The sequence below is a fragment of the Pelodiscus sinensis genome, chromosome 21 (assembly GCF_049634645.1).
Source record: "Pelodiscus sinensis isolate JC-2024 chromosome 21, ASM4963464v1, whole genome shotgun sequence".
NCBI lineage: Eukaryota > Metazoa > Chordata > Testudines > Trionychidae > Pelodiscus > Pelodiscus sinensis.
In genome coordinates this window covers 19,748,622-19,775,347 of record NC_134731.1, presented here as the reverse complement: position 1 = coordinate 19,775,347, position 26,726 = coordinate 19,748,622, and the positions used below count along the sequence as shown (strand labels likewise).

General features: G+C 42.1%; 1 protein-coding gene across 3 annotated transcripts in view; it reads left to right on the top strand.

Moving 5' to 3' along the window:
• The window catches only part of RABGEF1 (RAB guanine nucleotide exchange factor 1), a 60,997-nt gene extending 35,025 nt beyond the window's left edge, over positions 1–25,972 (top strand). The window contains exons 4-10 of one of the 3 annotated variants that reach the window (XM_075905079.1): positions 3,456–3,575; positions 8,487–8,656; positions 9,799–9,880; positions 19,073–19,205; positions 19,612–19,703; positions 21,272–21,528; positions 23,684–25,972. In XM_075905079.1, coding sequence (XP_075761194.1) covers positions 3,456–3,575; positions 8,487–8,656; positions 9,799–9,880; positions 19,073–19,205; positions 19,612–19,703; positions 21,272–21,528; positions 23,684–24,082 — 1,253 coding nt within the window. In that variant the 3' untranslated portion in view covers positions 24,083–25,972. The remainder of the gene's footprint in view (positions 1–3,455; positions 3,576–8,486; positions 8,657–9,798; positions 9,881–19,072; positions 19,206–19,611; positions 19,704–21,271; positions 21,529–23,683) is intronic. The other 2 variants (XM_075905081.1, XM_075905080.1) reach the window with 2 other exon arrangements.
• Positions 25,973–26,726: the final 754 nt, after the last annotated feature.

Genomic DNA, 26,726 nt, shown 5'->3' with positions numbered 1-26,726 from the left:
ACAAGCAAGGGTCAGACACACTTTTTGTGTGATGGCATGATTTAGGAATTGTAGGGGAACACTCTGTAAATAATAATAGATTATAAGTATCAGAGGGGTAGCCGTGTTAGTCTGAGTCTGCAAAAACAGCGAGAAGTTCTGTGGTACCTTATATACTAACAGATTTATTGGCGCATAAGCTTTCGTAGGTAAAGACCCACTTCGTCAGATGCATGTCGATTAGATTATAAGATCCTGAGTTTGGGTAATATTCAATAGTCAGATGTCTGAATGTTGTGGAAATGCTCTTTTGAAGCTATAAGCAACACCACACATTCTGAAGATGTCACATAATTTTGTAAGGAAAACTAAGATGGAGTAACCCAGGGGTTGGCAATCTATGGTTCCCGAACAAAATGTGGTTCAGTAGGAAGTTTAGCTTTTTTGCTCTTTTGCTACTGGAGCTCAGCACCCCCTCAAGCTCCTAGAGTGTAGAGCTTACACTGGCGCTCCTTCCTTGAAGACCCCCCACAAGATTGAAGTGCCAGTGCTGTTTTCCTGTGGGGACGGGGGGAGCCCTGAGTCTCCCAGCTGGAAACAGATCACAGGAAAGAAAGGGAACCAGTAGTGGCTGTGTGCGCTGCCGCTTCCCTTCCCCCAGCTGGGGGAATATCAGCACAGGGATGTGCTTCCTGGAGGCTTTCCTCGCTGTTCCCCTTGGCCAGATTCTGACCAATGAGACCAGTGAGAGGCCATGCCTGGGACTGGCATATGGTGCAAAAGCAAGTAAGTGCCTCCATTCCCCTCATGCCCGGACCCCACCCCCTCCCATGCACCCCCCCCCCTTGCTCATCACCTCTACTGAGACCCTGCACCCCCAACTCACTCCTGCACCATCCCTCCTGGCCAGACACCTTACCCTTGACCTGCTCTTGCACTCTTCCCCTTGGCCAGACCTCCTATCTCCACCCTGCTCCTAAACTTTTCCTCCTGGCCAGATTCTGCACCCTCTCGGGCTCCTGCAGCCTCTCCTTAGCCAGACACCCTGCCCCCCACTCTGCTCCTACCCCTAGCCTGCTCCTGCATCCTTCCCCCTGGCCAGATATCTACCCTCAGCCTGCTCCTGCACCCTTTCCTTCTCCTGCCCCCCCCACCTGCTCCTGAACCCTCCCTTGCTCTTGCACCCTCTTCCCCAACCAGACACTCTACCCTGTGCATCCTTCCCCCTGACCAGACTCTACACCCTCCCTTGCTCTTGCCCCATGCCCCCAGCCATACACTCTACCCGTAACCTGCTCCTGCACCCTATCTCCTACCCAGACCTCGCACCCCCATCTCTTTCCCACTCACTTAAGCCCTCACTTTTGGCCCCACTCCAGAGCCTAGGTGGGCTCACAAAATCCATGGAATCCCAGAAGAGTTAATCTGGCCTGAGGATTTGAACCTCAGTCCCCCTTGCTCCTTCCCCCTACCATGGGTCATTGATTGATTATTCCACCTCCCCACTCCCATGGGTCAGTGGTCCCAACCCACAAAAGGTTCCCCACTCCTGCCATGAAGAAAGACAATGTTGAAACCTTTTGTGTTGGACATAATATTTTACTTTTTTTAAAATGAGGCCTGGCCAACAAAGCCCCAACTGGAGCCTGGCCACAGTGTCCTGGGGCAGGCCCCACGGTTAGGGTTGCCAGGTGTCCAGTTTTCTACCAGACAGTCTGGTATTTGCACCGTCTGTCCGGTAGAAAAATTCAGAAAATACTGGATATGTGCAATGTCTGGTATTTTCTGAATTCCCGGCTGGGCACCAGATGGAATCCTGGCGGGGGCGGGGAAGTAACTGGGAGGCAGGGCTACAATTGGCGCTAAGAGCCTCTGGTCGCGTGTAAAAGCCGGAGGGTGGGGGGGGAGAGGCAGGGCCTGGGACTCCCAGCCACTTCCCCTGCCCGGCTTCTGCACACAACCAGAGGCTCCCAGCACCAATCACGGCCCTGCCTCCCAGCTGGGAGCCTCTGGTTGCGTGCAGAAGCTGGGCTCCCAGCCACTCCCCCTGCCCGCCTTCTATGAGCAGTTCAAGTGAGTGCCTGCTGGGGGCGTGGCCCCTTGGACTCTGGCTGTGGCCAGTGGCTGCACTGTCCCTACCCCCGCCAGCTCCGCTTCCCGCCCCCCTTCCTCCGGGCCCCCCCATCCAGCCCCGCTGCCCCAGACCCTCCCCAGCTCTGCTTCCCGACCCCCTCTTCCTCCCAGCTCCCCCCCTTTACTCCCTGCCAGCCCTGCAGTTCCCCCCCTTCCTGGACACTCCCCCCCCCCCCCCCCCCGCCAGCTCTGCTTCCTGGCCAGCCCCACCCCCCCTCCCAGCTAGTTCTTCTCTCCCCCCCCCCCTCCCCCCTCGGTCCATGATCAAGTGTGTCCGTTTTTTTGGCAGGGTCTACCTGGTAACCCTACCCACGGTCTGTCCCCAATCTGGCCAAAGGAAGGGCTGGTGGCAGCCCCCCTCCTGCTGCGATATGGGTAGGAAGGGAGGCCACAATCCAGCTGCAGTGATCCTGGCCAACAGTCCCTTGTCCAGCCACTGCTGCCCGGTTGCGGCAGCCCAGCCCCAGCCTGGTAAGGTAATCCAGGCCCCCCTGCCCCTACATATGTTTCCCACCCCCAGCACTCTGCCCTATCTCTTGCACTTTGCACATACACCAACCTCCTGCCCTGAGCCCCTCAGACACTCCAACCCTGACTCCTGTACCCCCAGCAGCAGCAGAAGTCTCATTAAATGAAGTCTGTGACTACAATGTTTCAGTTATGCTATCATTAATAATCATGTCAACTATCAATAATATTGTATATTTTTAGTCCTGCAAATGGGCATTTTTACACAGTGGCTCTTTGTTGACCACTTGTTCTGAATTTTGATGTAGTTTGGCTCTTTGGTTTGTAAAGGTTGCCAACCCCTAGTGTAACCAGTGTTCCCCTAAACTTTAAACAGAGTTTCTGAAGGAATATTAAGTTCTTGACAGGATATTTATTTTTATGTTGAAAGACAAGAAAAATTGCATCATTGTCTTTGCATAGCAATAACTTTAAAAAGTAACTAATTGTGTGATTGTGCTTTAGCTTGGGGTAGTAAAATGAGAATTTAACTCCTGAGGAGGAATTCCAAAAAGCATGGAGTATATTTTACTGTTAAGGAAAGGAAACATTGTTCGGTCTGTTTTGTAGACCCACTGCATATTTTCTTGGAATAAGAAATGAAATATACTTTGCCTTCATTTTTGGAGTCTGTCTTTCAGTCCGTGAATGCCAGCTGGTTAAACACAAAAGCATCTCAAATCACTGAATGTCTTAATTCTTTGTCCCTGATCCAGAATAGTAACTTTCATTCTTCTCATTTCCCATGTTCTTCCCTTCTTTTTTTTTCCCCCTCTTCTCTTTACGACTTGACACTATTGCTCTTGGTGTCTTGCTTGCGTTTGTATTTATTCCAGTGGCTCAAGAGAGAAACCTTAAGCAAGAACAGTTCGGGAGGGAGCGAAATGCTGATAACATTCTCAGGGACTTGAAGGAGATTTTTACTCCCTCCTGGGAGCTGGCTTTCCCCACTGAAGGTAACACAGCACAGCTTGAAAGAGCTGTCTGCTTGTTCTAGTAAGTTTATTTAGTTAGGTGTAGCAAAAACCAAACGAGGGTTGTGCCAGCTATAACTTAGGCCATTGAATATGATGACAAGAAAGGCAACACTTGACATCATTATTTACATTCTGATGCTAGTTTATGATATGTTAGTTTATGATACGGGAACCAAATAGTTACCTTTATGGAAAAAATAAACTTACATTTCTTAGTGGTTTATGTTTCCATACACAATATTTCAGGAAACAAACTATAAAAAAAATTCAGTTATTAAAAATAGAAAATGAATATGCATGCTTGTTCATTTTTTTTGTAAAAGCCTCTAAAATTCTGCACTAAAAATAACTATGCTAGAAATGGGACTTTAGTTTGTAGAAAGTTGTTTGTAGAAAGTTGATTACCAAAATTAGATTATCAAACCATATCTTCAGGCTATAGTTACATAAATTAGGGGAAAGCAATTTTATGTTGAGAGGAGTGACATTTTTATCATTTGAGTTTAATAAAATGAACAAAGTAAATGCTTTAGGTTCTTGTCCACAATCTATCACCTTATTTGGTCTTCTCCTGCTTTGATTTCTAAAGAAATTCTAATATGCAAAGTGTCTTTATTTTATAGAATGTATCTGATACATTTGGGCGGGTTTGTTTGAGGGAATACTAGAAAATACTTTTTTTCCCCCCATGTTCTTATTCACTGACTTTAGTCCAAGTAATGGCACAACCATAGTGTGAAGCAGCTGGAATGCTAATGTTCTGATATGTCAACCAATTCCCTCTTAGAAATTAAAGAAAAAGGAGATGTTCATGTAAATCATGTTCATCCTCCTTGTAAAAATTATCCTTACATTTTTGGTATCGTGTTGAGAGATTTCCTCCTGCAAGTTCTTCGTAGCCTGCTCACATGGGCTTTAAATTTTTTTGTGATTAAATTCTCAGTAAATGTGCATGCACACTTAATATGGAATAAATGTATTAGTGTATTACTAAAATGACATATTTTACAGAATGAAATGAACAATACACAGTATGCTGCTTCACATGTGTTAAGATTTCTGCGTAGAGTAGTATGGTAGCAAATGCAACCTCCCTGATTCATATGAAATAATTACAGATTTGGGTGCTGTAATAATTAGAGTGTAATAATTATTTTAAACTAGAGAGCAAATGAAAAGTGCTCTCAAATTTTGTAGCCATGTCTATAGTAATTTTATTGAGATGGAGGCTATTACTTTTTAGCTTCGTTAAAATATTGTCTCAAATGAAGCTTTCTAAACTGCTTTTGTATTCCTTAAACAAAAACTAGAAACAGCATGATGAGACTGCCATTTTTATATATAATCAGCCAAATTTCAAAGGAATAGATGGATGATATAATTTTATGCTGATAAATTTGAACACCAATGGAAGCCAATTAGCTAATACACCACATCGACTTAAGTAAATTAAAATAAATTAAAAAATTACTCAATATAGAGTGAATAATCTCAAAATGTTTTTTTATTTTTAAATGTCTCTCTTAACATGCATATTCTCAACCAACTGACTATTCAATACTAAATTTAGTAAATGATTTACTCTGTCATGGTAATTGATTACAATGCGACAGTGTAAATGAGTTAACTGTTAACCTCTGAGCCCAGGCTCATCAGTTAACCCTGTGTTACATACATCTTCCCTTCCCCGCCTGCCACCTCTGTGTCAGAGGCAGTGGGGAGAGGGAAATGGAGGACAGAGACAGGAGCCAGTGCGCAAAGAAAGCCAGCTTTTACGCAGTGGGTTCACATTTGCCAGAATAAACACATTTTAACATCTCTGTAATCAGCTAGATTGCATTTAAGTAGTATTCAAGTTACTGTGTATATACCACAGTTGCATACTGCACGAAATCTTTGCTTTTAGTCTTCAACATTTTTAAAAATTTCTCTTTATAATTAAAGAACAATGTTTGGGTGTAAGTAGAAATGGATGGACGTGCTTTAGCAATATTGATCTTAACTGATAGAAATAAAATACTTCTGTTTACATGGACTGTAACGAGTAAAATTTTGACATGGTACAGGTAACTGCATTGCTGCTAATAGTGGTTATACTGTTTTTCATCAAGAGAAGACTAAATTGCTAAGTGAGAAGCCCTGGAAAAGTCTCTTGCTTAAACATTGCTGGCCAAATTCATTCCAGATGTTCAACCCCCTTGAAATAAGAGAAAAGTTGGACATGAGAGATTAATCTGATAGTGTTCAGCCTATAAAAAATCATAAGAATAAGAAACCAAGTTAAATACATGAACTTAATGGACAAATTATTTTCCTCTTATTTAAAAGAAATCTGATTTCTTTTTTAAGTCCTACATGTGTGGTTACTGATGCAGTGTATTCTCCTCTTCTGCGTGGAATAGATGGGTTTGTTTGTGTCGAAGGTCTGCTATTTAAGAATATTTTCATGGGTTTTTCTGTTTCTTTGCTTCTTGCTTTTCTTCATCTTTATTTGCATAATCTTACATTCAATTATTCATTTTGACAGTGTTGGCTGGCAAGCTGAGAGGTGGGTGTAGTAAACTTGGGTAGAGAAGATCCTATTTAATTTGTCTGTATTGTAAAATGTAGTGTCTAAAATACATCTGATGTTTTCTGAAGTGCATTTCCAGAAGTGAAATGTGTGAAAACTCTGTGTTAATGTATATATCTACAGCTTTGTAAACTTGCATACATTATTGAAACAAATCCCACTAAACAACGGGTAGAGTTATTCACACCTGTTGTTGAGGTCTTTGTAGAAAACTGGAGCATATTTGGTGTTTCTGCTCTAATTTGAACATTAAAGCCAGTAAAGATTCTCATTTACATTAACACTGCTCTAGCAATACAAAGGGGTAAGGAAGTGGGCACGTAACTGTAACTTTACTCCTTGGGGAATGTGGTGTCACTGAATGTATGCAGAGTTTCTCCCCCCTCCCGCCAGAGATTTCTTTGCTTCCCTTTTTCCGACCGGGAAACACAGGAGTGGCCATGTGCCCCCTGCTCTTAGGCACCCAGAGCAGCTGGTAGAAATGTAAATCACCATGGGGAGAGAGGCTGGGCAGTCATGCATGTGATCAAGGAACACATTCTGTTCCCCTTGCTATTGTGCCATGCTCAGCATGGAGGAGAAGGTATTTCTGAAAAGGTAGACAAGGGGCTGACTCTGTTCCCTCCGAATAAAATGTAGAAGCCTGTCTGCTTGGTGAATTGTTCCCGATTTTCTTAGTGAATTCTTTTGGGAGTATAAAACAGGTGTAAAATTTTCTTAAAGCTCCTTTATATTGCCAGAGTGGTAAAGAACAGTGTAGCCTTTTAAATGCTTATGGTGCTTTAATTATTAGAAATGACCTAAAATATTTCCTATCAAAATGTGCTCCATGAACTGTTTGCTACTGACTTTTTGAAGATAGTAAGCAGTGAGTATGAATTGTGAGTTTGAGTCCCCAGCCCTCACTTGCTCTTCAGTTGCTGATGACATAACAATGAGCATATGGCTGTATATATTTGTTGACTAATAACTAGAAATAAAAGCTTCAGAGGGGTAGCTGAGTTAGTCTGTAACAGGAAAAACTTAAACAACAAATAGTCTAGTAGCACCTTCAAGACTAACAAACATGTAGCTGGTATCATGAGCTGTTGTGGGCGCAACCCACTTCTTCAGCTGACTAGAGTATTAGAAATCCAGATCCAAGAATACATAAGGGAAGGGAGGGGAGGAAAAAAAAACAGAAAAATGGCGGGGGGGACGGAGACAGTGAGTAGATGGTTCAAGTAGTTATAAGAGGCTGATAAGAACAATTAGTACCTCGGTCGGTTGGTTGGTTGGTTAATTCATTAGGATGTGGAAGGTAGTGTGCAAGCCAGACTGTCCCTGTTCATACCATTTGCATAAGAATTAAACTTGTAAATAAAGTTAAGTTCCAATTCTTCCCTGTATATTTGACTTGTGGAATTGGCCTGAAACAACACGGTGACTTGGAGATCCTTTAATGAGAGTCCAGGCAGACTAAAGTGTACTCCAACAAGTTTTTGTGTATTGCCTTTTCGGATATCTGATTTGTGTCCATTAATTCTTTCCCAAAGAAACTGTCCAGTTTGGCCAATATACATAGTAGGGCATTGTTAGCATTTGATGGCATAGATCACATTAGTAAGCCTCTGAATTGGTGGCTGATGTGGTTGGGTCCAATGATGAAATCACTAGTGTAGATGTGTGGGCAGAGTTGGTACCAGAGCTCTTTGGAGGGGTGGGTTCCTGGATGATTATGATGGTGTGTTGTGTGGTTACTGGAAAGAATTTGTTTGAGGTTAGGGGGTTCTGTAGGCAAGGGTTGGCCTTTCCCCCCAAGGCCTATGAGAGTGAGGGATCATTTTCCAGGATAGGTTGTAGATTGTTGATAATGCATTGGAGTGGTTTAAGTTGTGGTCTGTAGGTGGTAAGTGGAATTCTATTATTTTCTCTCTTGGGCTTGTCTTGAAGTAGTTCATGTCTGGGTACTTTTTTGGCTCTGATAGATCGACAGCTTGATTATATTGAATTATTTTGACGAAATATGCACAATTTTAATTTTTTTGGTGCACAATTCCCCCAGCAGTAAAATTTGTACTCAGCTTGTTTCCTTTATACTGTCAAAATTAATATAAAGCGTCGTTAACATAAATGAGAATCTGGCTTTAAATATTTGCGACTGTTAGCTTAATAAGCATTTCCAGATAGTTGCATTTAGTGGTGGTTCAGCATGTCACTATTTGATACTGCTTTCTTTAAAAAAAATTATAAATAAGGCACACCTAATTTACATTTTTCTGATCTGGTACCATAATTGATTAGTACAATTAATCTGCAATTGTTTCTAATTTCCTCAGCAGAAATTCAGGAAGCTAAGGCTCCTAGCCCTTCTATAAACAGGCAGGTCAGCATTGAAACAGATCGAGCATCCAAGGAGTTCATAGAGTTTCTTAAGACCTATCATAAAACTGGTCAAGACATTTATAAACAGTGCAAAATGTTTTTGGAAGCAATGCATCGCAAAAGGGTAGGTATATCACGTGTTTTATGTAAGTGACATGTTAAAAATTAATGACTTAGGCAAAAACAAAAGATTTTAATCCTTTATACAAAAGCTGCACTATCATTTCTCCATTGATGTGGCTATAGTGCCACCTAGGTTTGAAATGATACAGCATTCAGTATTGGTTTATATTTTATTTTAAATTTCTCAAGAGTTTATTGGTGTTTAGTATAAAATTTGAAATTGATGCAGAAAATAATTTCTGAGTTTTCCGAGTAAATATTGGGGGACAGGAGGAAAAAAAAAGCAATCAATAGAGGAAAGTAAAAGTACTGAATGTAAACACTTTAATTCTGCAGTTTTTCATTGGCAGTACTTATGCTTACACTACCGTGTGTGTACATATTTTCAACTTAATTGGACTAATTTATTAACATAAATGAATTATTGGATTATCTTAACATAATCAGTATTTTTATGTATTTTGAATGCTTCAAAATTTGTGTGAGAATTGCTAGGAAAAGCAATAGCTTTTATTTAAAAAAAAGCCCTAGGAATTATTTTGGTGTTTTTTGTTTTTTTTAAATGACAGTGTAAGCGCATGATTAAGTTTCATTGACTTTAATGCGACTTAAGGACATGTTTGAAACTATACAAGTGCTTAAATGCCTTGCTTAATAGAAATGGCTTGTGTCTCATGATCTGACACTAGAAATTAATATTGTCAGCAGTAATAGAATTTTTACTTTTTATAGTGCCTCCATTTCAAATCACATTAAAAATATTAACTAATTAAACTTCAACTTCTCTCCTTAGGTTGACAAACACGGTTTCCATTTTACAAATGAGAAAATTGAAGCTTAAATGACTTTCTCAGGGTCAGACAAGAAACCTGCTGCATTGCCCAGCCCCTACTTTAATTACACCTCCACCGTTCCATCCATTCATGTTAGTGGCATTGTGCAGATCAAATAAACATTGTCTTCGAATCACAATATCAAGAAAATATTTGTCCTGTTTTGTGGTTCAAATAAATTTCTGTTCTGTTGAACTCTTGCTGCTATCAAATATTTTCCACAAAAGAATAGGTAGATAACTACTCCTATGCTATTTATATTTTGTATGACCTGCTGTTTTTTCCACTTAAAATCAGTATTCTTTCCTAGGAATTAAGTATTGAGGAACAATCTGAATGTGCCCAGGACTTCTATCAAAATGTAGCTGAAAAATTACAGACTCGTTGGAAAGGTATGAGACTCTTCTTTCTGTCACACCTTACCACACTGAAACAGTATCATGTTGAGGTTTGTGCCACTTGCATCTCCCAAATCTCCCATTCTCTCTTTCTCCTCTCTTGACATTGTTACTTAATCAATAGTAAACACGATAATTAGAGCTATGCCAAGTAACGTAACTATACTTAAGATTCTGTAAAGTTTTGCCCTCTAGATTGTCAGAGTATTGAAATATTTTTAAAACCATGTCAAGTAACAGTTCAGTCCTCCTTCGAGTGATGCCGTGTGGGAGCTCCGCTGTTGGTGTCAGGCTTGTCCCGGTGATGCAGATCAGAGCCTTTTTCTAGCAGTGTCCAGTCAGGCTGTGTATGCATGAGAGTTGTGCGTGCGGTTCACACCTTTGGAGTTCACGTGCATGGCCTGACTCCCCTCAGTTCCTTCTTGACCGCCCTAGGTCACAGATGGAGCTCGATCACTTTCCTTTTCTTCAGTTCTCTGTAGATAGGAATTGAATTGTAATTAGTTAAAACTGTTAGTTCTTAAATTTATAGTTAGTAAGAGTTAGTTTAACTAAAAAAAATGTGTTGTAAATAAGGTGCAGCTCCTGAGGGGCAGTGTGCCGATAGCCTTGCGGGCCGCGGCCCTCAGACCTCTAATTCGTTAAAAAAAAAAAAAGTGTGTCAAGAAGAGAAAAATCTAGAAGAACAAAGGAGGAGAAACAGGAAAATTGATTACCCTGGAAAACTCTGAGAATATGACCCACTGGGCATATAGCTACTGAGGCTTGGGAGCGGGAGGAGAGAAGAAACAGGGAAATGCCAGACTCCCCTGGTTTTAAAAAGTGTGAAAAGTGCCATGACCCTATGCCCACTTTAGACAGCCACAGATCTTGTATTTGTTGCCTGGGTAAAGCATATGTCCCTCAAAAGTACATCCGTTGCCTCAGCCTTACAGCCAGAGCTCACAAGAATAGGGAGCTCAGGCTATGCATGCTGCTATTTGATAAAGTGCTCAAGCCGCAAACAAACAGGGACGACACCAATCAGTCTGAGTCTGCCACCATGCAGAAGAAAACCTCGAATCCTCCCTCACATAAGAAGGGCCTCTCCAGCCCGCTCCTTCCCCGCCAAGGGTTAGCATGGGAGATAAACCAGGCATCTACATGCCCCTGTACCACATCAGTGACAGACCCTGAAATCACGGTCTGAGCAAACTGTGGCACCAACTACTACGGCACCGAAAAGACCCAGTGCCAGGGAACAGGACGAGACTTTAGCACCATCGGTATCACCGACACCGACCAAGACTTCAGTGCCAATGAAGATTAGATCTAAATCAGTTAAACCAGTGTCGGGAGTTGGTGTCGTCACCCCCGGCACTGATGCCACCTCCATTAGCACCACGCTCCCCAGCACCACAGGAACCTGCGCCAAGCCGTCATCCTGCTATGTGTATGCAAGAATATGATGCACCGGTGCCGCATATGGAACTGAGACCTAGATCCCCATACGCTTCCTCCCAATCCCAAGGCACCAATCCCAATTCCCCTTCTCAGTTCGTGGCTCTTCTCCACCCTGGTTGCCTAGACTAGAGCGACTACGAAGGGGATTGGCAAAGTGTATTCTCATCCCAACACTCTTCTCCAACCAGAGCTCATTCATCCTATGATAGACACTGGCCACGCTACACTCACCATCCTCCATGGTATCTTGATTGGTCTTGTCATCCACATTACCCAGTTCACTGGTCTCCATACTGTCATTGGGCACCCACACTACACTGCACTGGTCTTTGCACAGTCAACACTGGCCCACAGGCCAGAACCTCCCTTATGTCCTCATACCTACTTTTCCCCAACAGTGGATCTGGACACAGAGGATGGACAGATCATTGATGACCTTGATGCTGACCAACCTGATGTACCAACTGACAAATCCTCATTGCCAGATGAGGCGGTTATCCCTGTTTACGTATCACTAGCTGATGACCTGAAGCAATTCCAGACTTGTTCAAAAGGGGTGCAACAAGCCAGGAGGTGGTATTATCAGAGGTGCCAGAAAAACAACACAGGCTTTTGAAGAACCTTCATCCTTCCACTAAGACAAGGATCACACTACCTATAGATGAAGTAATTATTGAAGCAGCAGACGAGGTTTTGTGGACACCAGCCGCAGTCCCGCCAACAAGAGGGCAGACAAGAAATATTTTGTCCCTTCTAAAGGCATGGACTTTTTATTCCTGCACCCGCAACCAAATTCTCTGGTGGTTGATGTGGCACACCACAGATCTAAGATCCACAATACAGATCTGCCTCTCAGGACAAGGATCATAAATGCTTAGATCTATTTGTTAGGGAAACATATTCCTTCTCAACACTGTAGCTTCAGATAGCCAGCCATCTGTACAGCATTGTTAGCCAAGCACTAACTGTGGATTATTATGCTAAACTGACAGAATTAATGCAACACCTTCCTGATGATGAAAGGCCTATATTAAAATCTATAGTACAGGAAGGTGACACTACATATTGTACAGAGCTACAAATGGCGCTTGACTCCGCTGACGTGGCTGTGAGAGCAACTGCAACATCTGTTGTGATAAGATGCACATTGTGGTTACAAGCAGCAGAGGTCCCCAAAGAACTTCAGACCAAAGTGGAGGACCTACCATTTGACAAAGAGAAGCTCTTTGCAGTGAAAACGGACAAAGTCCTTCACTCCAGTAAGGACACACAGACCACCTTACACACTTTGGGGATGTAATATGCCCCCATGTCGTAGGAGGCGGTATACTCCCTATCAGACATAGAGACATTACATTTACCAGGCAACAACATCAAAGGCCATTCGACAGCAATCACTCCAGGCCAAGAAACCAGCACCGACATTTACTCATCCAACTACTTCCAAGAAGCAGGTTTGAGGCTTTGGTAAAGAGCCAGCACACTCTCTGCACTCTATTAGTATCTTTCCAACACACCATATTCCATTACTGCTTGTACCCTTTTTACAACCAATGGGCAGCAATTACCGTGGAATGATGGGTTTTAGAGGTCATCAAGTGCGAATACTCCATTCCTCTATTTTCAGTTCATCCAATCTCTCCACCCTCCCTGTCCCTCTTCGAGGACCCCCTCACAAAATGCTGCCCTGTTAAGAGGTATAGCATCTCTTCCATGTAGGCACTGTAGAGAGGGTACCCAAGCAATACCAGGGCGGGGGATTTTACTCAAATTACTTCCTCACAGAAAAAAGATTGGGTAGCTGGAGACCTATCCTTGAGCTCTGCCTCTAAACAATACCTCTGGTTACACTCGTATCAATTATCCCAGGACTGGACGAGGGAGACTGGTTTGCAGACCTCGACCTTCAAGAGATGTATTTTCATATAACCATACATCTGGTGCACAGATGCTTCCTCCACTTCACGGTGGCGTCAGACCATTTCCAGTACAGAATTCTGCCTTTTGGACTTTCGTCAGCCCCTAGAATCTTCTCCAAGACCCTGGCTGTAGCAGCAGCATACCTCTTTGTCGCAAAGGCATCATGGTATTTCCAACCTAGACAATTGTCTTATTCGAGGCCCTTCACAGCAGGCCACAAGAGAGGTGATCTTCTTCACCAAGGGGGGTCTTTGAATCTCTCAGCCTCATTGTCAATGACCAGAAGTCTACCCTCTGGCCAACCCAATCCCTAGAATTCATAGGAGTGCATCTTGATTCCACCACAGCACTTGCATACCTGCCAAATCAGCATTTTGAAGCAATAAAAATCTTGATTTCAACCATTGTGTTGAGCCTCATGGTCCCATTACTTACTTGCCTTCAGCTTAAGGGACACATGGCTGCTGCAACACGTCATTCATCATATGTATCTACACTTCCAATTCCTTCAGCACTGGCTCACCTCAGTCTACACACTGTCCAAACACTGGGTGCACAGACAATTTTGGTTCCCCCAGCTGTCTTTTTTTCGTTACGATGGTGGACCGATTCAGAGAACCTCCTCATGGGTGTACCATTTTGTCAGGCTCAACCATCCAGCCACATTGCCATAGATGGGTTGCTCCTTGGCTGAGGCGCCCATTTCCACCATCATTTCCCTCAGGGCAAATGAGTCCAGGCACCACATCAATCTCCTGGAGCTCCGAGCTGTGCATAACGCCTGCAAACGCTTTTGTCAACACATTCAGGGTTCCGCGGTGTGCATCCTTACAGGACCCAGACCTTTAGGGGACACTTTTCTTATCCCATGGGATACTCACCTCTTTTTTTATGTCTTTCCTCCCATCCCACTCATCCCCAGAGTCCTCCGCAAGATAGTCAGACAATACCCTAGTCATACTCATAGTCCCAGAGTGGGCCAGGCAGATCTGGTTTCCCTATCTTTATCAGATGTCTCTCCAACCTTCCTACCCACTTCCAACCTGCCCAGATCTCCTTTCACATAACAGGGGCACCCTTCGCCATCCACAACCAGATACTACATCTGATGGTGTGGCTCCTCGCTGGTTCTCAGGCAGAACGGAGGTGTTCACAGCAAATAAGAAACTTCTTACTCCAGAGTAGATGTCAGACCATGCGCAACTCTTACCTCGATATATGGAGGCGATGTATGGCCTGGTGTGGGAGAAATGACATCCAACCCTCATCCACACCTCTCCACACAATCCTCGATTTACATTGTTTCTGCAACAACAAGATCTATCCATTTCATTACTTAGGGTGCATCTAGTTGCGCTTACAGCATTCCACCCTCCAATTGACAGTTTCTCCATATTTGCTCACCCTATTTCTAAGAGATTTCTCAAAGGCCTACTTAACCATAATCCACTGTGTAGACCTATTCTCCTCTTCCCCCCCCCCCCTCAATGTGAGATCTGAAATTAGTTCTCCATGAACTTTCCAGGCTGCCATTCAAGTATCCATCTTTGGGTACTGCTAAGTAGTCACCTGGCACTAAAGATGGTATTTCTAACAGCCATCATATCAGCAAAGCAAGTTAGTGAGCTTGCTGCTCTCTCAACATCCCCATTGTATTCCTTGGGGACAAGGTGTTGTTCTAGCCCCACCCTTCATTCCTGCCTAAAGTTTGTTCCGATTTCCCCATCAACGAGCCTATTGTCCTTCCATTCTTTTGCCCAAAGCCTCTCACTTCTCGAAGACGCTATTCTACACACCCTGGATGTCCAAAGGGCATTAGCATTCTATATAGACTGTACGCAACACTCCTGGAAATCACAGGCCCTGTTTGTTACGCTGCAGCAAGAGGGGCATTCCCCTGGAACGCTCCTCCAGTGAATCTCAAAACTGGTAGCATCCTCCAAGGCACACCCCTTCCTATTCCCCCTAAGGAGCACTCCACTTGAGCAGTGGCAACATCAACAGCCTTCCTGAAGGGAGTACCCCCTCAAGGACATTTGCTGTGCTGCTACCTAGTCCTCTAACCACACTTTCATGAAGCACTATGCAATTTCTCCACAAGTGGGGACAGACTCTGCGGTAGCCAGAGCAGTCTTTTCATCCACATGTAAAACCTAGCTGAAACGCACCTTCCATCTTTGGGTACTGCTAGGTAGTCACCAACAGTGACACATGGGGGTGGGACACATCTTGAAGAACCGTCGTTACTGCACAAGATGAGTAATTTCCCTTTCACAAGCTTCAGAGGAGTAGCCAGTTAGTCTGTAAGTGGAAAAACTTAAACAACAAATGGTCTTGCATCACCTTAGAGACTAACAAAACATATAGATGATATCATGAGCGTTTGTATGCACAACCCACTTCTTCTGATGAACTCGGTTATGCCTACAAAAGCTCATGATACCATCTATATGTTTTGTTAGTCTCAAAGGTGCTGCAAGACCATTCCTTGTTTTTTTACGTTTTTCCCTTCAACTTGTATTACTTTTATGTAATTAAACTGTGTATTTATCCAGTATTTGGTGTATTCTCTACAATCAAAATAGAAACTTTAAGCCATCTTGCCTCTAGGTGTGCATGGAAGTGTGTAATAAGTTCAAAGGGCCTCTAGCTTAGATATTTCATACTAAAAAAGGCATAGCAGCAGAACCAAAATTAATATTCATAGTGCAGAATAATACTTCACAGTCTACTTATGTGTCTCATGAGCTTGTCCATAGTCAATATAGAGCTGAGTATAATAGGCATGATTCTGACCCTTGAAATAAGCCCACTTTCCATTTGTTTTCTAAGAAACTCTGAAGTTGAAAGCAAAGTATATTTAAAAATCTCCACGCTATAAACTGTGCCAAAGACCATGTGTGTTAAGGGGTTTAAGAAATTTTTTGAACCTAGATATTAAGCTTCTTTGTTGCGGACCTAGGCACATGTAGCCTGATTTAAAATTACTTATAAAATTCCAGCTTACTGATTTTTAGAATTGACAGGTCCCATGTCCCAGAATCAGGCCCGCTATTTAATTATTCTATGATTGAGAACCCTGATGTGCACAGTTGCAACATTTACACTGTAATAACTTTTGTATATTTACAAATACAGTTATTAAAACATTAACACAGTTACAGACACCTAAATTTCATAAGATAGGGAATGTACAGCTATATTTCCAAACCATGTACTCATACCATTCCTTCTAGAACAACCTGAGATGTTCTGATAATGGGCCTACTAAGTTTGAAGCTACTACACCATTGAAAGTTGCTTTATCTAGGGGAAAGGTCCAGAATATATGCACGTTGACTTTGCTATCTGGTTGAAAGGTCCCAGATAAGTGCATGCTAGCTTTCCCTTAGATCAGCTTACAGGATGTGTCCTGTAAGTGCCTGGTGTAACAAACTGCCAATATAAATGAACTGTAACTTGTGATAATACACAAACACACACAATCAAAACTATAGGGAAATAATCTATATAGCTACAGGCAAGTGAGCAGGCTACATGCTACCCTTTGACAGGGTGATGTGTAAAATGAACCCCATCTCACTAGTATGGATTAGGGATGTTAAATAGCGATTAATTTACTAGTCGAGTAGTTGATGGCATTTCTATCGACTAGTCAATTAGCACTTCTTGTTCTGCCTTAGAAATGTACAAGAGCCCCAGTGAGGACTCTTGTGCATTTCAAAGTTGGAACTCCACGTGCAGAGTGGGAAGTCCCACTGACTCAGGGCTCCACGTGGGTGCTTCTGCTTTAAAATGCACAAGAGTCCTAGCAGAGCTGGGACCCCGGACTCAGTGCGGCGTTGCCGCTTTGAAATGCTGCGTGGAGTCCCCAGCTGACCTTGGGTTTCGTGGGGGCTCCTCTATCTGATAGAGGCAGCAAGGCAGGGGAAGTGACTAGTCAATTTTTCTGTCGACTATCCAATTTGGTTAGTATTTGCTTATCAGATAGTTAACTAGTCCTTTACATCCCTAGTATGGATATAAATGGTCATACCTTTGTAGGGATAGCTTCAATACTGTTTCCCCTCACTTGAGGACTAGATAGTGCACATCCCAAAAATATATCAAAAGTGTATATATAAAATACTAGCAGACGCGCCCGGCATTGCCTGGGCAGGGGGCTGGTGATGGGTGGGGGGGGGGGGTAGGATTCATGGCAGGGCTTTGGGGATGAGAGGCGGGAGTCCAGGAGGATGGGGGGAAAGGGAGTACAAGAGTGAAGTTTGGAAGATGAGGAGGGTCTCAGGGAGGGGGCATCCCATCCAGCATGGGCCTTTTCTCTCCCTCCAGAACCGTGGGCCCTCTGTCCACGAGGGGCATTTTTTCTTACCCCTAGCTCCCCCTTTCACCAAGCCACCAGGAGTCTTTTTACCCCTCCCCAACCTCCTCTGGCCACCAGCAGCCTTTTTTCTCCCCCCCTGCCCTGGCCTTCCCTGGTGGTGTAGCCAAGGGCGGGGAGTGGGAGAAAGGGTTTGGGGCAGAGGGGCCACTTATTTGGTGTTCTGGCAGGCACAATGGCTGAGCCTCAGCCCTGCTTGGCCACTCCCTGCACCTAGTGGACACTCTGCAGGATAAGTCTCTCTTGCGGGCTCACTGCCCTCAGTGACCACTCTTATATTTGCGTCCCTCAGAACTGCAGTCACCCCTTTTGCATGTTGTGAAAAACTCCTTTTCCCAGGGCTTCTGGTTTTCCTGGCACAACCAAACCCTGACGTTGCTTTAAGTTAGGAGAAGAGGAAGCTGTATATCAAACTTGGTGGCCCTAGATTTTACTTAGGACAAGTTCTTAAGCAAACAGACTTGTAGATAGACAGATACGCTCTAAAATAAATACAAAAATATTTTTTAAAAATTGCTGTTATCAATGTTTGGTACCTGTCTGCGTCTTTTCTTCTGTATCCTCGAATAGTGAAAATAATCTCAATAATCCCTAATATGACCCCTTCTTTTAATCCAACATCCACACCTTTGTTCAAGACTCATTGCCTTCCTTCATTAATTGAGGAATAGCTTGTTTTGCTTTATGTATATTGTTAATAATTTCTATGAAGTGGGTCTCTTTATGGGCTAGCAATGACTCAGACTATAATCTTAGGGAAATCGGGGAAATTGCTTGGTTTCCCATCAAAGTAGAATACTTTGAAGTAAAACAGAAATTTTGATTTGTGACATGAAACTCCAAGGGACACATATTGGTACCTCTCTTGATTGGTTACCACTTAGCCTCACTAGCTATTATGATAATTACTTTGTAACTTCTCTCCCTGTAGTCCCCACAGAACAGTGTTGACCTCAGACACGTTTCATCTCCAGATATATACTTAACCTCTATTTTCAACTTCCCCAAAACTCTGGGTTTTCCATTGGGCTGTTAGTCTGTACAAAGTTTGTTTAAATAGTATAGGCTTCAAGACTTATCCTAAGTTGCCAAAGCTAGTGTCTTACAGGATGCAAGCCTGTAGGTTACTTGCATTACTGCTGAAACTAATGTATGCAGAATATGCTGTAGCAGTGATTATAATGAAGCAGGAGTAGAGTATAACAAAGGCAAACTAGCCCACCAAGCTACACACGTGCTTATTTCACATCCATACTCACTCCTTAGTGTGGTCTTGTTCTTTGTTCTTTATATCTGAAAAGTACTAGATTCTTCAGTGTATTGGTAACTTTTGTTTTACTCGCATTTGACTTGAGCAGTAAAAGGAAATAAATAACTCAGTCATAATTGTGTCTAACTGGCTTTAGTTTACTGTGTTTGAGGCATGGGTTTCTACCTTTCAGTTTCCCCAGAAAAAGTTGAGAAAGTAATGGACCAGATTGAAAAATACATCATGACTCGATTGTATAAATACGTGTTCTGCCCTGAAACAACTGATGATGAAAAGAAGGATCTGGTTGTCCAAAAGAGAATCAGGTAAGGGGATTTCAACTTAAAAGAGAAATCAACTTAAAAATCCAAAATCACATGCGTGGTGTCCATGCTACTCATGAAAAAACTAGCAGGCTGAAATATGCGTGCAAGAGTGGTGCAAATTTATTAACTGGAAGCAAGGTTTTGGATTAATTCTTTTTATAACTTTTTGTTAAGATCATGGAAATTATTTCATTTAAACTAATCATGCACTCGTGGTATACTATAATAGAAATGTTTTTCTGGGTCTAATTTGCTCAGTGGGATGAAGTGCTTGCCTTGTCAAACAGATTGTATGTGCTCCACATACAATCACTTAAAGAAGCTGTTTACATACTGTTAACCTGTGCAGCTGATCTCAGACTTCTTCACCGCTATGAGTGGTATATGTGTTTGTTTCTCTTGATAGGGCTCTACATTGGGTTACTCCACAAATGCTGTGTGTTCCTGTTAATGAAGAAATTCCAGAAGTCTCTGATATGGTAGTGAAAGCAATTACAGGTTTGTGAACTAGAAACTAGTTTATCTCCTCCAAAAGTAAATAGTACAAATACCTATTTTTTCATATACTAAATTTCCTGCTTTAAACAAGTGTCTACTCTCTGCCTCTCTCTCCTTTGCCCTCTGTGCCCCGTCCCTCATTTTATTTATTTATTTATAAATATAATTATAATATTTGTGACGGAGCTCCCTCATCCCAATGCTTTATGAACTGGACTCATGGACATAAATATACATAACTCAAAGGTGGTTTGAGTGAATTATGTCATGTAACCCATCGATCTTCATGTTATGATCTGCTGGTTCTGTTTATCTTACTCTGTTGTATGAATCATTTGTGTGTGTAAAATTAGACACAGGGAGTGGGGAATAATTTGTGAGTTTCCAATGTGTGACTGGGAGACATGGAGGGTGTTTCCTGCAACTTCTAGATGAGCCACTGTTAAACAATCTTTTGTCCTTAAGTCTGAGCAGTGGTTGGTAGGGAGGGGCCTCAACTCCGTAACAAAAGGAATAGGAAAGAGAGGCCAAGGTCTTTTGGCTGGGCTGCACTTGAAGGAAAGGGCCAGGGACCCCAGGATGTGGAAGAGAGCCCTGATTTGGAGGGGAAGCTAGAAAGGAGGTTTTAGGGTGAGTTTGATTAAGATTGTACTGAGGTTTCAGTGTAGAATTAGCCAAGCAGTTTTGTTTCTTTTCGTTTGTAACCTGCTTTGCTTTGTCTACTTTCACTATTACTTCTTAAATCCTACTACTTCAACTCCATAAAACCATTTTTATTTTCTATAAAACCCAGTGTAAGCGATTGTTATCTGGGGGGGGCAACCAGCGTGCACATTCCCCCTTTCATTGTTAAAGGTGGCTCACCTAATTCTTTGGGGTTTGATCCCATCTGGGGAGCGCTTTCTCAGGAGGCTGGGCCCTAAACTGCACTCTCCTTGGACCTGGAGTGGTTCGGTGTCTGTACTGCTTCTCGGTGGGGACAGGGACCTCAGCTCGGGGCCTTGGCTGGGGGAGACCAGCAGAGCTGGCCCAGCAGGACCGGGCAGTGAGGAGCCCCAGAGAGCAGGAAGGCGAGTGGCAATGGCCATGTCAGCACCCTGAGAGGCACCCCCGAGGGTCGTCTGTCTGTGACCGCCCCCGTCACAATATTATTTATTTTCCCCTCTGCAGAAGTGCTTTGGAAAAATCTTGCTTCTGCAGCTTATATTTGTTACACTTAGGGCCCAGTTCAGCAAAGTACTTAAACCTATGCTTAAGTTTGAGCATGAAAGTAGTCTGGTAAAATTGAGGTACCATACTGAGTCAGTGCCTTGGCATGTATCTGTTGTCATTCTTATGTGAATCCTAGTATTTGTACTGTTTACTTGTCAACTGCTGAGATCGAACAAACTCCTAGTCCTCCTTTTTGAAAGATGGATTCAGTTTTTGGATCTACCACAGACTAATTGTGTAATATTGGGCAAGTTTCCCTTTTGTAAAACGGGAATATTTCTTTTTCTCATGGAAGTGTTGTGAGAATAAATCCAATAATGAATGGAGATCTAACTATCTGGGGTTTTATCTTACAGATATTATCGAAATGGATTCAAAACGTGTGCCTCGTGATAAATTAGCATGCATCACCCAATGCAGCAAACATATCTTCAACGCTATAAAAATAACAAAAAATGAACCAGCTTCTGCTGATGACTTCTTACCAACACTTATATATATTGTTTTGAAGGGAAACCCACCCCGTCTGCAGTCCAACATCCAGTATATAACCCGCTTCTGTAATCCAAGCAGGTTAATGACAGGAGAGGATGGCTACTATTTTACCAATCTGGTAAGTTCAGTAACCGTGTTGGTGCTCTATACAATATGATCATCTCCTGTTTAAGGTATTCCCAGCAAAGATGAATGTTTTTTTATATTGACGAAAGCAGAAAGTGTTAGTTACAAGATAATGTGAAATTGTTCTTACACAACAGTGTATTGCTCTGCACTCCCTGTCAATTCATTTTTTTTCTCCTCCTCCCCACCCATAAGTTAGATGACCCAAACAATGGTCTGATTTCCTAGCCACATCCTTTAACCCTTTTAACCTGTTTAAGCCCTCCATTCTGTTTGTTCAGAGTTGGGCAAGCTTTCATTTTGTTAGTGAAGTTTCAGCTACCATTTGACTTATTACTTGCTGTGTTTTAAGTTTGTTCAGTACCAGACTAACACAGCTATCCCACCAAATCACTTGACATCTGTTAACCTCAAGGTTCAGACGTTAAAGAAATAACACAAATGAAGAACTATTAACTCGTAACAATTTTGAGAGGGTTGACAGACTACCAGCTATTCATAATCTTTTGAGGCTTGATTATACAGCTCTTGTGCATGCACAGTTGCCATTTGAGTCAGGAGGACCAGTCCTGTGGGAGTATCCGTGGAACACAGTGAGCATGTATCTTCGTGTTTGTCCGAACAAAAGAATGAATTCAGATACCTGGAATTTACATATGTAACTGTTCTGCAAGAAAAATGATTGTTCTTAATATAAAATACTTCTGTTTTATTCAAAATAATACTCTCAGAAGAACACTTCAAGCTGATAAATTCCTCCAATTTCCTTTTTCAGAAACAGACTAGGACTCTGTGCCCACTGCTCACTACACTCGCCAACCCCCTTCTCTGGGTGGGAGTAGGCAGTCCCAGCTCTTGCTCTGGCCGGCAGGGATGGTCAGGTTGAGGCGTGGCAGCCCTGGCCTGCCCCAGCTCTCTTCCTCCAGCTGCCGAGGGGGTTATACTGGGCTGAAGCTGCAGCAGGCCCCGCTCTCTTCCTCCTGCTGCCGGGGGGGTTGGGCCAGGCAGAGGCTAGCCCAGCTCTCTCTCTCCAGCTGCCGGGGTGGGGGAGGGTTGGGCCAGGCCGCAGCTGTGGTTAGCCCGCCTCTTTCCTGCTGTCTGCAAGAGAGGAGGGCACTTGGGCTCTGCCTACCCCCCCGCGAGGGAGGGGGCATCATGTCTCTGTCCCTTCTTTGGGAGGGCACATGGCTCCAGACTGCTTGAGTGCCAGGGAAGGCAGGAGTAGGCAGGGAAGCTGAGGGCAGAGGGAGCAGCTGTGGGATGCAGAGTGACATGATGACATCTCTCTGTCATCTCACAGGAAAAGTTTTTTTATATATCTAGAGTTTGGACAGTGTCTTGGACAGTGTCGCAGGAAACTGCGCTCAGTACATAATAGGGATGTTAAATGGTGTTTATCAGCTAATCGGCTAGTCAATGGGATTTCCATTGACTAGTCGATTGGTTCATAAGGGGTGGGAACTGCAGAGCTGGCCGGCCTCGGGAGCTAACCCTGATGTGTCTCTGCCTTTTAAATGTGTGACGGGCTGCCAGAGTGGCTCTTATACATTTTAAAAGCACAAGTGCAGTAGGGGGGACCACACATGAGCTGGGATAGCTGATTCTCAGCTCATGCTTGGTCACCTGCATGTGTCTGCTTCCCCTGAAACCCTGCGGAGATGATGGGGGAGGGGAGAGAAGGGGACCAGCTGGTACCTCCCCAGCACCAGCTCCTGCTCTATGCTTATCGGATAGTTGACGAGTCAACTAGTCGCTTACATCCCTAGTACATAACTAAAACAAATGCACATAGTATAAAAACTCTCTTAAACATGCTTCTGTCAACTTTCTTTTCATTCATTCTTTCCCAAAATTCAGTCTCCCCATAGTTTTCAATGACGTTTCCTTATTCAGTCAACATTCAATTGCTTTATATAGCCAAGATGCCCTGATCTGAGTGGTGTTCAGCTGTCTTTTAAAATGTTAGTTATTTTTATTTTTGTGAGCTATGTTTTTTTTTTTATATCAGGCTTTACTGAGAGACTTTTCAGAAGAGCAGCAACCACTATATTTATATGGCAGCACTATTAAAAAACAGAACACTTGTTATTGGTTATGACTTGCATCGTGCACCCTGCAGTGACACACTCTCTCTGTTCTATATGTAGTGCTGTGCTGTGGCCTTCATCGAAAAGCTGGATGCTCAATCTTTAAATCTAAGCCAGGAGGATTTTGATCGCTACATGTCGGGCCAAACATCTCCAAAGAAACAAGAATCTGAAAACTGGTCGTCTGATACATGCCTAGGTGTTAAACAGATGTATAAAAACTTAGACCTCCTGTCTCAATTGAATGAGAGACAGGAAAGAATTGTCAGTGAAGCCAAGAAGCTAGAGAGAGACCTCATAGATTGGACTGATGGAATTACTAAGGAAGTCCAAGATATTGTTGAAAAATTTCCATTGGAAATAAAACCAAAAAATCAATCCTTAGCAGCTATTGACTCTGAAAATGTAGAAAATGATAAATTGCCCCCACCATTGCAGCCTCAGGTTTATGCTGGATGATAATTTACCAGGAAAGTATTAACTTCAAAAGGAATTCTTACACACCTATACTATGTGCTGCTTGGGAAGGGGAATAAGTTTGAGGCTAAAAAATCAAATGAGTTAAATCAGTACATTTTTAAAGGTACGATTATTTTGTTTAGTGTGTAATAAATTGTATTTATTTTAGTCAAAGTAGATTTCTATTAGGCTTTTGTGGTTTTTTGAACGGAATTTAAATTTTCTACACAAAGCCAATGTAATTTTTAAGCAACACTAGTCCATTGACAACTTTTTCCTGAAAACTTCCTTTTAGGCATGCATTTGTGTTTTTAAATGATTAGTTTAATTTAAATTTAAGAAGAAAAAGATAGTACTACTTCAATAATTCAAGGCTGGGCGTTCTAGCAGAAATTCAAAGGTATCAGTGTTCCAGAGTCTTATTCTATAGTTGTAATGATGAAAGATAGTGTAAAAAAAATATGTAGTATTGTAAATAGGTTTAAAAAAGTAATATTTGAACTGTGCATGGCACCTTGTGTATTAGTTCAAAATGATATATAAAAATGTCCATTTTAGCACCTTTTATTTAGTTCAATATTAACTTCGTGTATGCCATTAATATATTTTAACAAGCTGGATGGTGCAATAGAATGATCTGCAGTTTGACAGAACTTTGTCATAGTATATTTTTTTTAAGTTTTTCTATAATTGATTTTGGAATCTGAAAATGGAAATATTTTTTCACCTTAACATTTTTCTCCATTTTTGTCAGTGCACTGGTGGTTTGTTGGGTTGCAGGTAGATGCTGGTGTTGCTTATTTGTAAGAAGAAAAAGCATTGAAGCAGGTCATGGAAGGAGAGGAAAATTACATAGACCTGGGACACATGGTGATAGTTCTGGGGGAAATGGCTAAAATACTCAACCAACAGTGACTGACTCTTTCCTAATACAGTCAGTTTGTATTGTTCAGCCTTTTCCACTGATATGCTAGACCCTGGCCCTTTTTTGACAATCCAGGCTTGCTTCATATAACCCTATAGAAACTACTTTTACTAAGAGCATGACCCTTTGCTGTGAGCAAGGATGAGCACATTTATTTTTACAAAATTGCACTATTCTGGATGTTAGTGGGGGGGGGGGGGTGTTAATATTGAAAATGAACAAGCTAAGCATTAAGGTAATACAGTCCATTTTGACAAAAGTTTGACATCAAAATACAGTACACAGTGTGTGGAAAATAACACTCCACAAAATACACTCCACAAAATATGTAACCATTAGCAGATTTTTTTTATATTCAACTGAAACATTTTATATATCATTTTCAATATCTTCCAGTTAATTTAGTCTGCCATGTCTTTATTTGTGTACCTGTGATACTTAATGCTTTTCAGAGACACTTTCCTTAGCTTGGCTAAGGGCTGTTCATAAGCAACATTAATTTTTGTCCATCAAGGGGAGGGTACCTACCTCTTCATTGTATTCCATTGCTTTAAAAAGTACCAATGCTTTAAAATCTGCACTGCAATAATTTCAGACCAAAACTGTGACTTGACCTATTTTTAATTCTCAAATTGGTCTGTTTAACCATTTTGAACTATGCATTCCTAGTGTTTCAAAAGTAACTAATTACTCAAATTTCCCTGCAGAGCTGCAGCAATGAGTCAGGTGATCACAAGAAATTATTTTGAGTGGTTACTGTATATTGATGAGATTCTGCTCCTAGACTGTTCAAGAACCTGATCAGTGCTTGTAGTGAGTCTTTATTTTCTCTACATACATTAGGTGCTAATTCTGATATCCAGGTACACATTTGTCTCTTTCCTGTTAATAAATAAAAATAAAATGTACAGAACTTTTAGCTACTCCATACTAAATTGCTGTGTTAAATAAAAATATGTACATTATTCCTTTCTTAATGAATTCTTCAAAAATCTCGCTTTATTGTGATGTTAACGTTTGAATATTTGTTTACTTATATCAGTTACCTATTTTTTCCATATTTGTGGAGACAAAGAAACCTTGGATGTTCATGTGTTCTAGATTTTGGTTATGAACTTTTGACTGTAAATACATCAAAAATTATCACCAACGGAACTTTTTTACCTTGGGGAAAAAGATCACTTGAAGCAGAGAGCAGTGGAGTAGTCAGATGACATGATTTTTCTACAGTGCTTTATTCATTTATCAAACCACCAAAGTTCTGTCATCGTCTGTCATTAATTCTCAGTACCTCTCTGAGATGGGTGAATTAGTTTCATACTCCTTTTACAAGTGGAAAGACAGGTAGAGAGGTTATGTCTTACCCACAGTTCCAGAAGAAGCTGATGTCAGAACTGTAAATAAAGTCAAATCTCTGCTTAATTTCTATGGTAATTTAGGTTCCAGTCTAGTGATTACATAACTTTACTATCTTTGATATGGAAAATAAAATGTTGACACATTTTCAAAGCAAATGGCTTACGGTATTTAGCCTTGCCCATGGACAGAGTAAACAGACAAATTTATCTACAATGTCAGCTATTTAGATGGCGTATTTAAGTAGTAGCGTACTTTGCATTGTTTAAGATATAAAAGAAAATCTGTCCCTGTCCCAAAGAGATTATGAGCAAGACAAACACAAAAAGACAGGATAAATTGGGAAAACTTTTCCCTGCCATG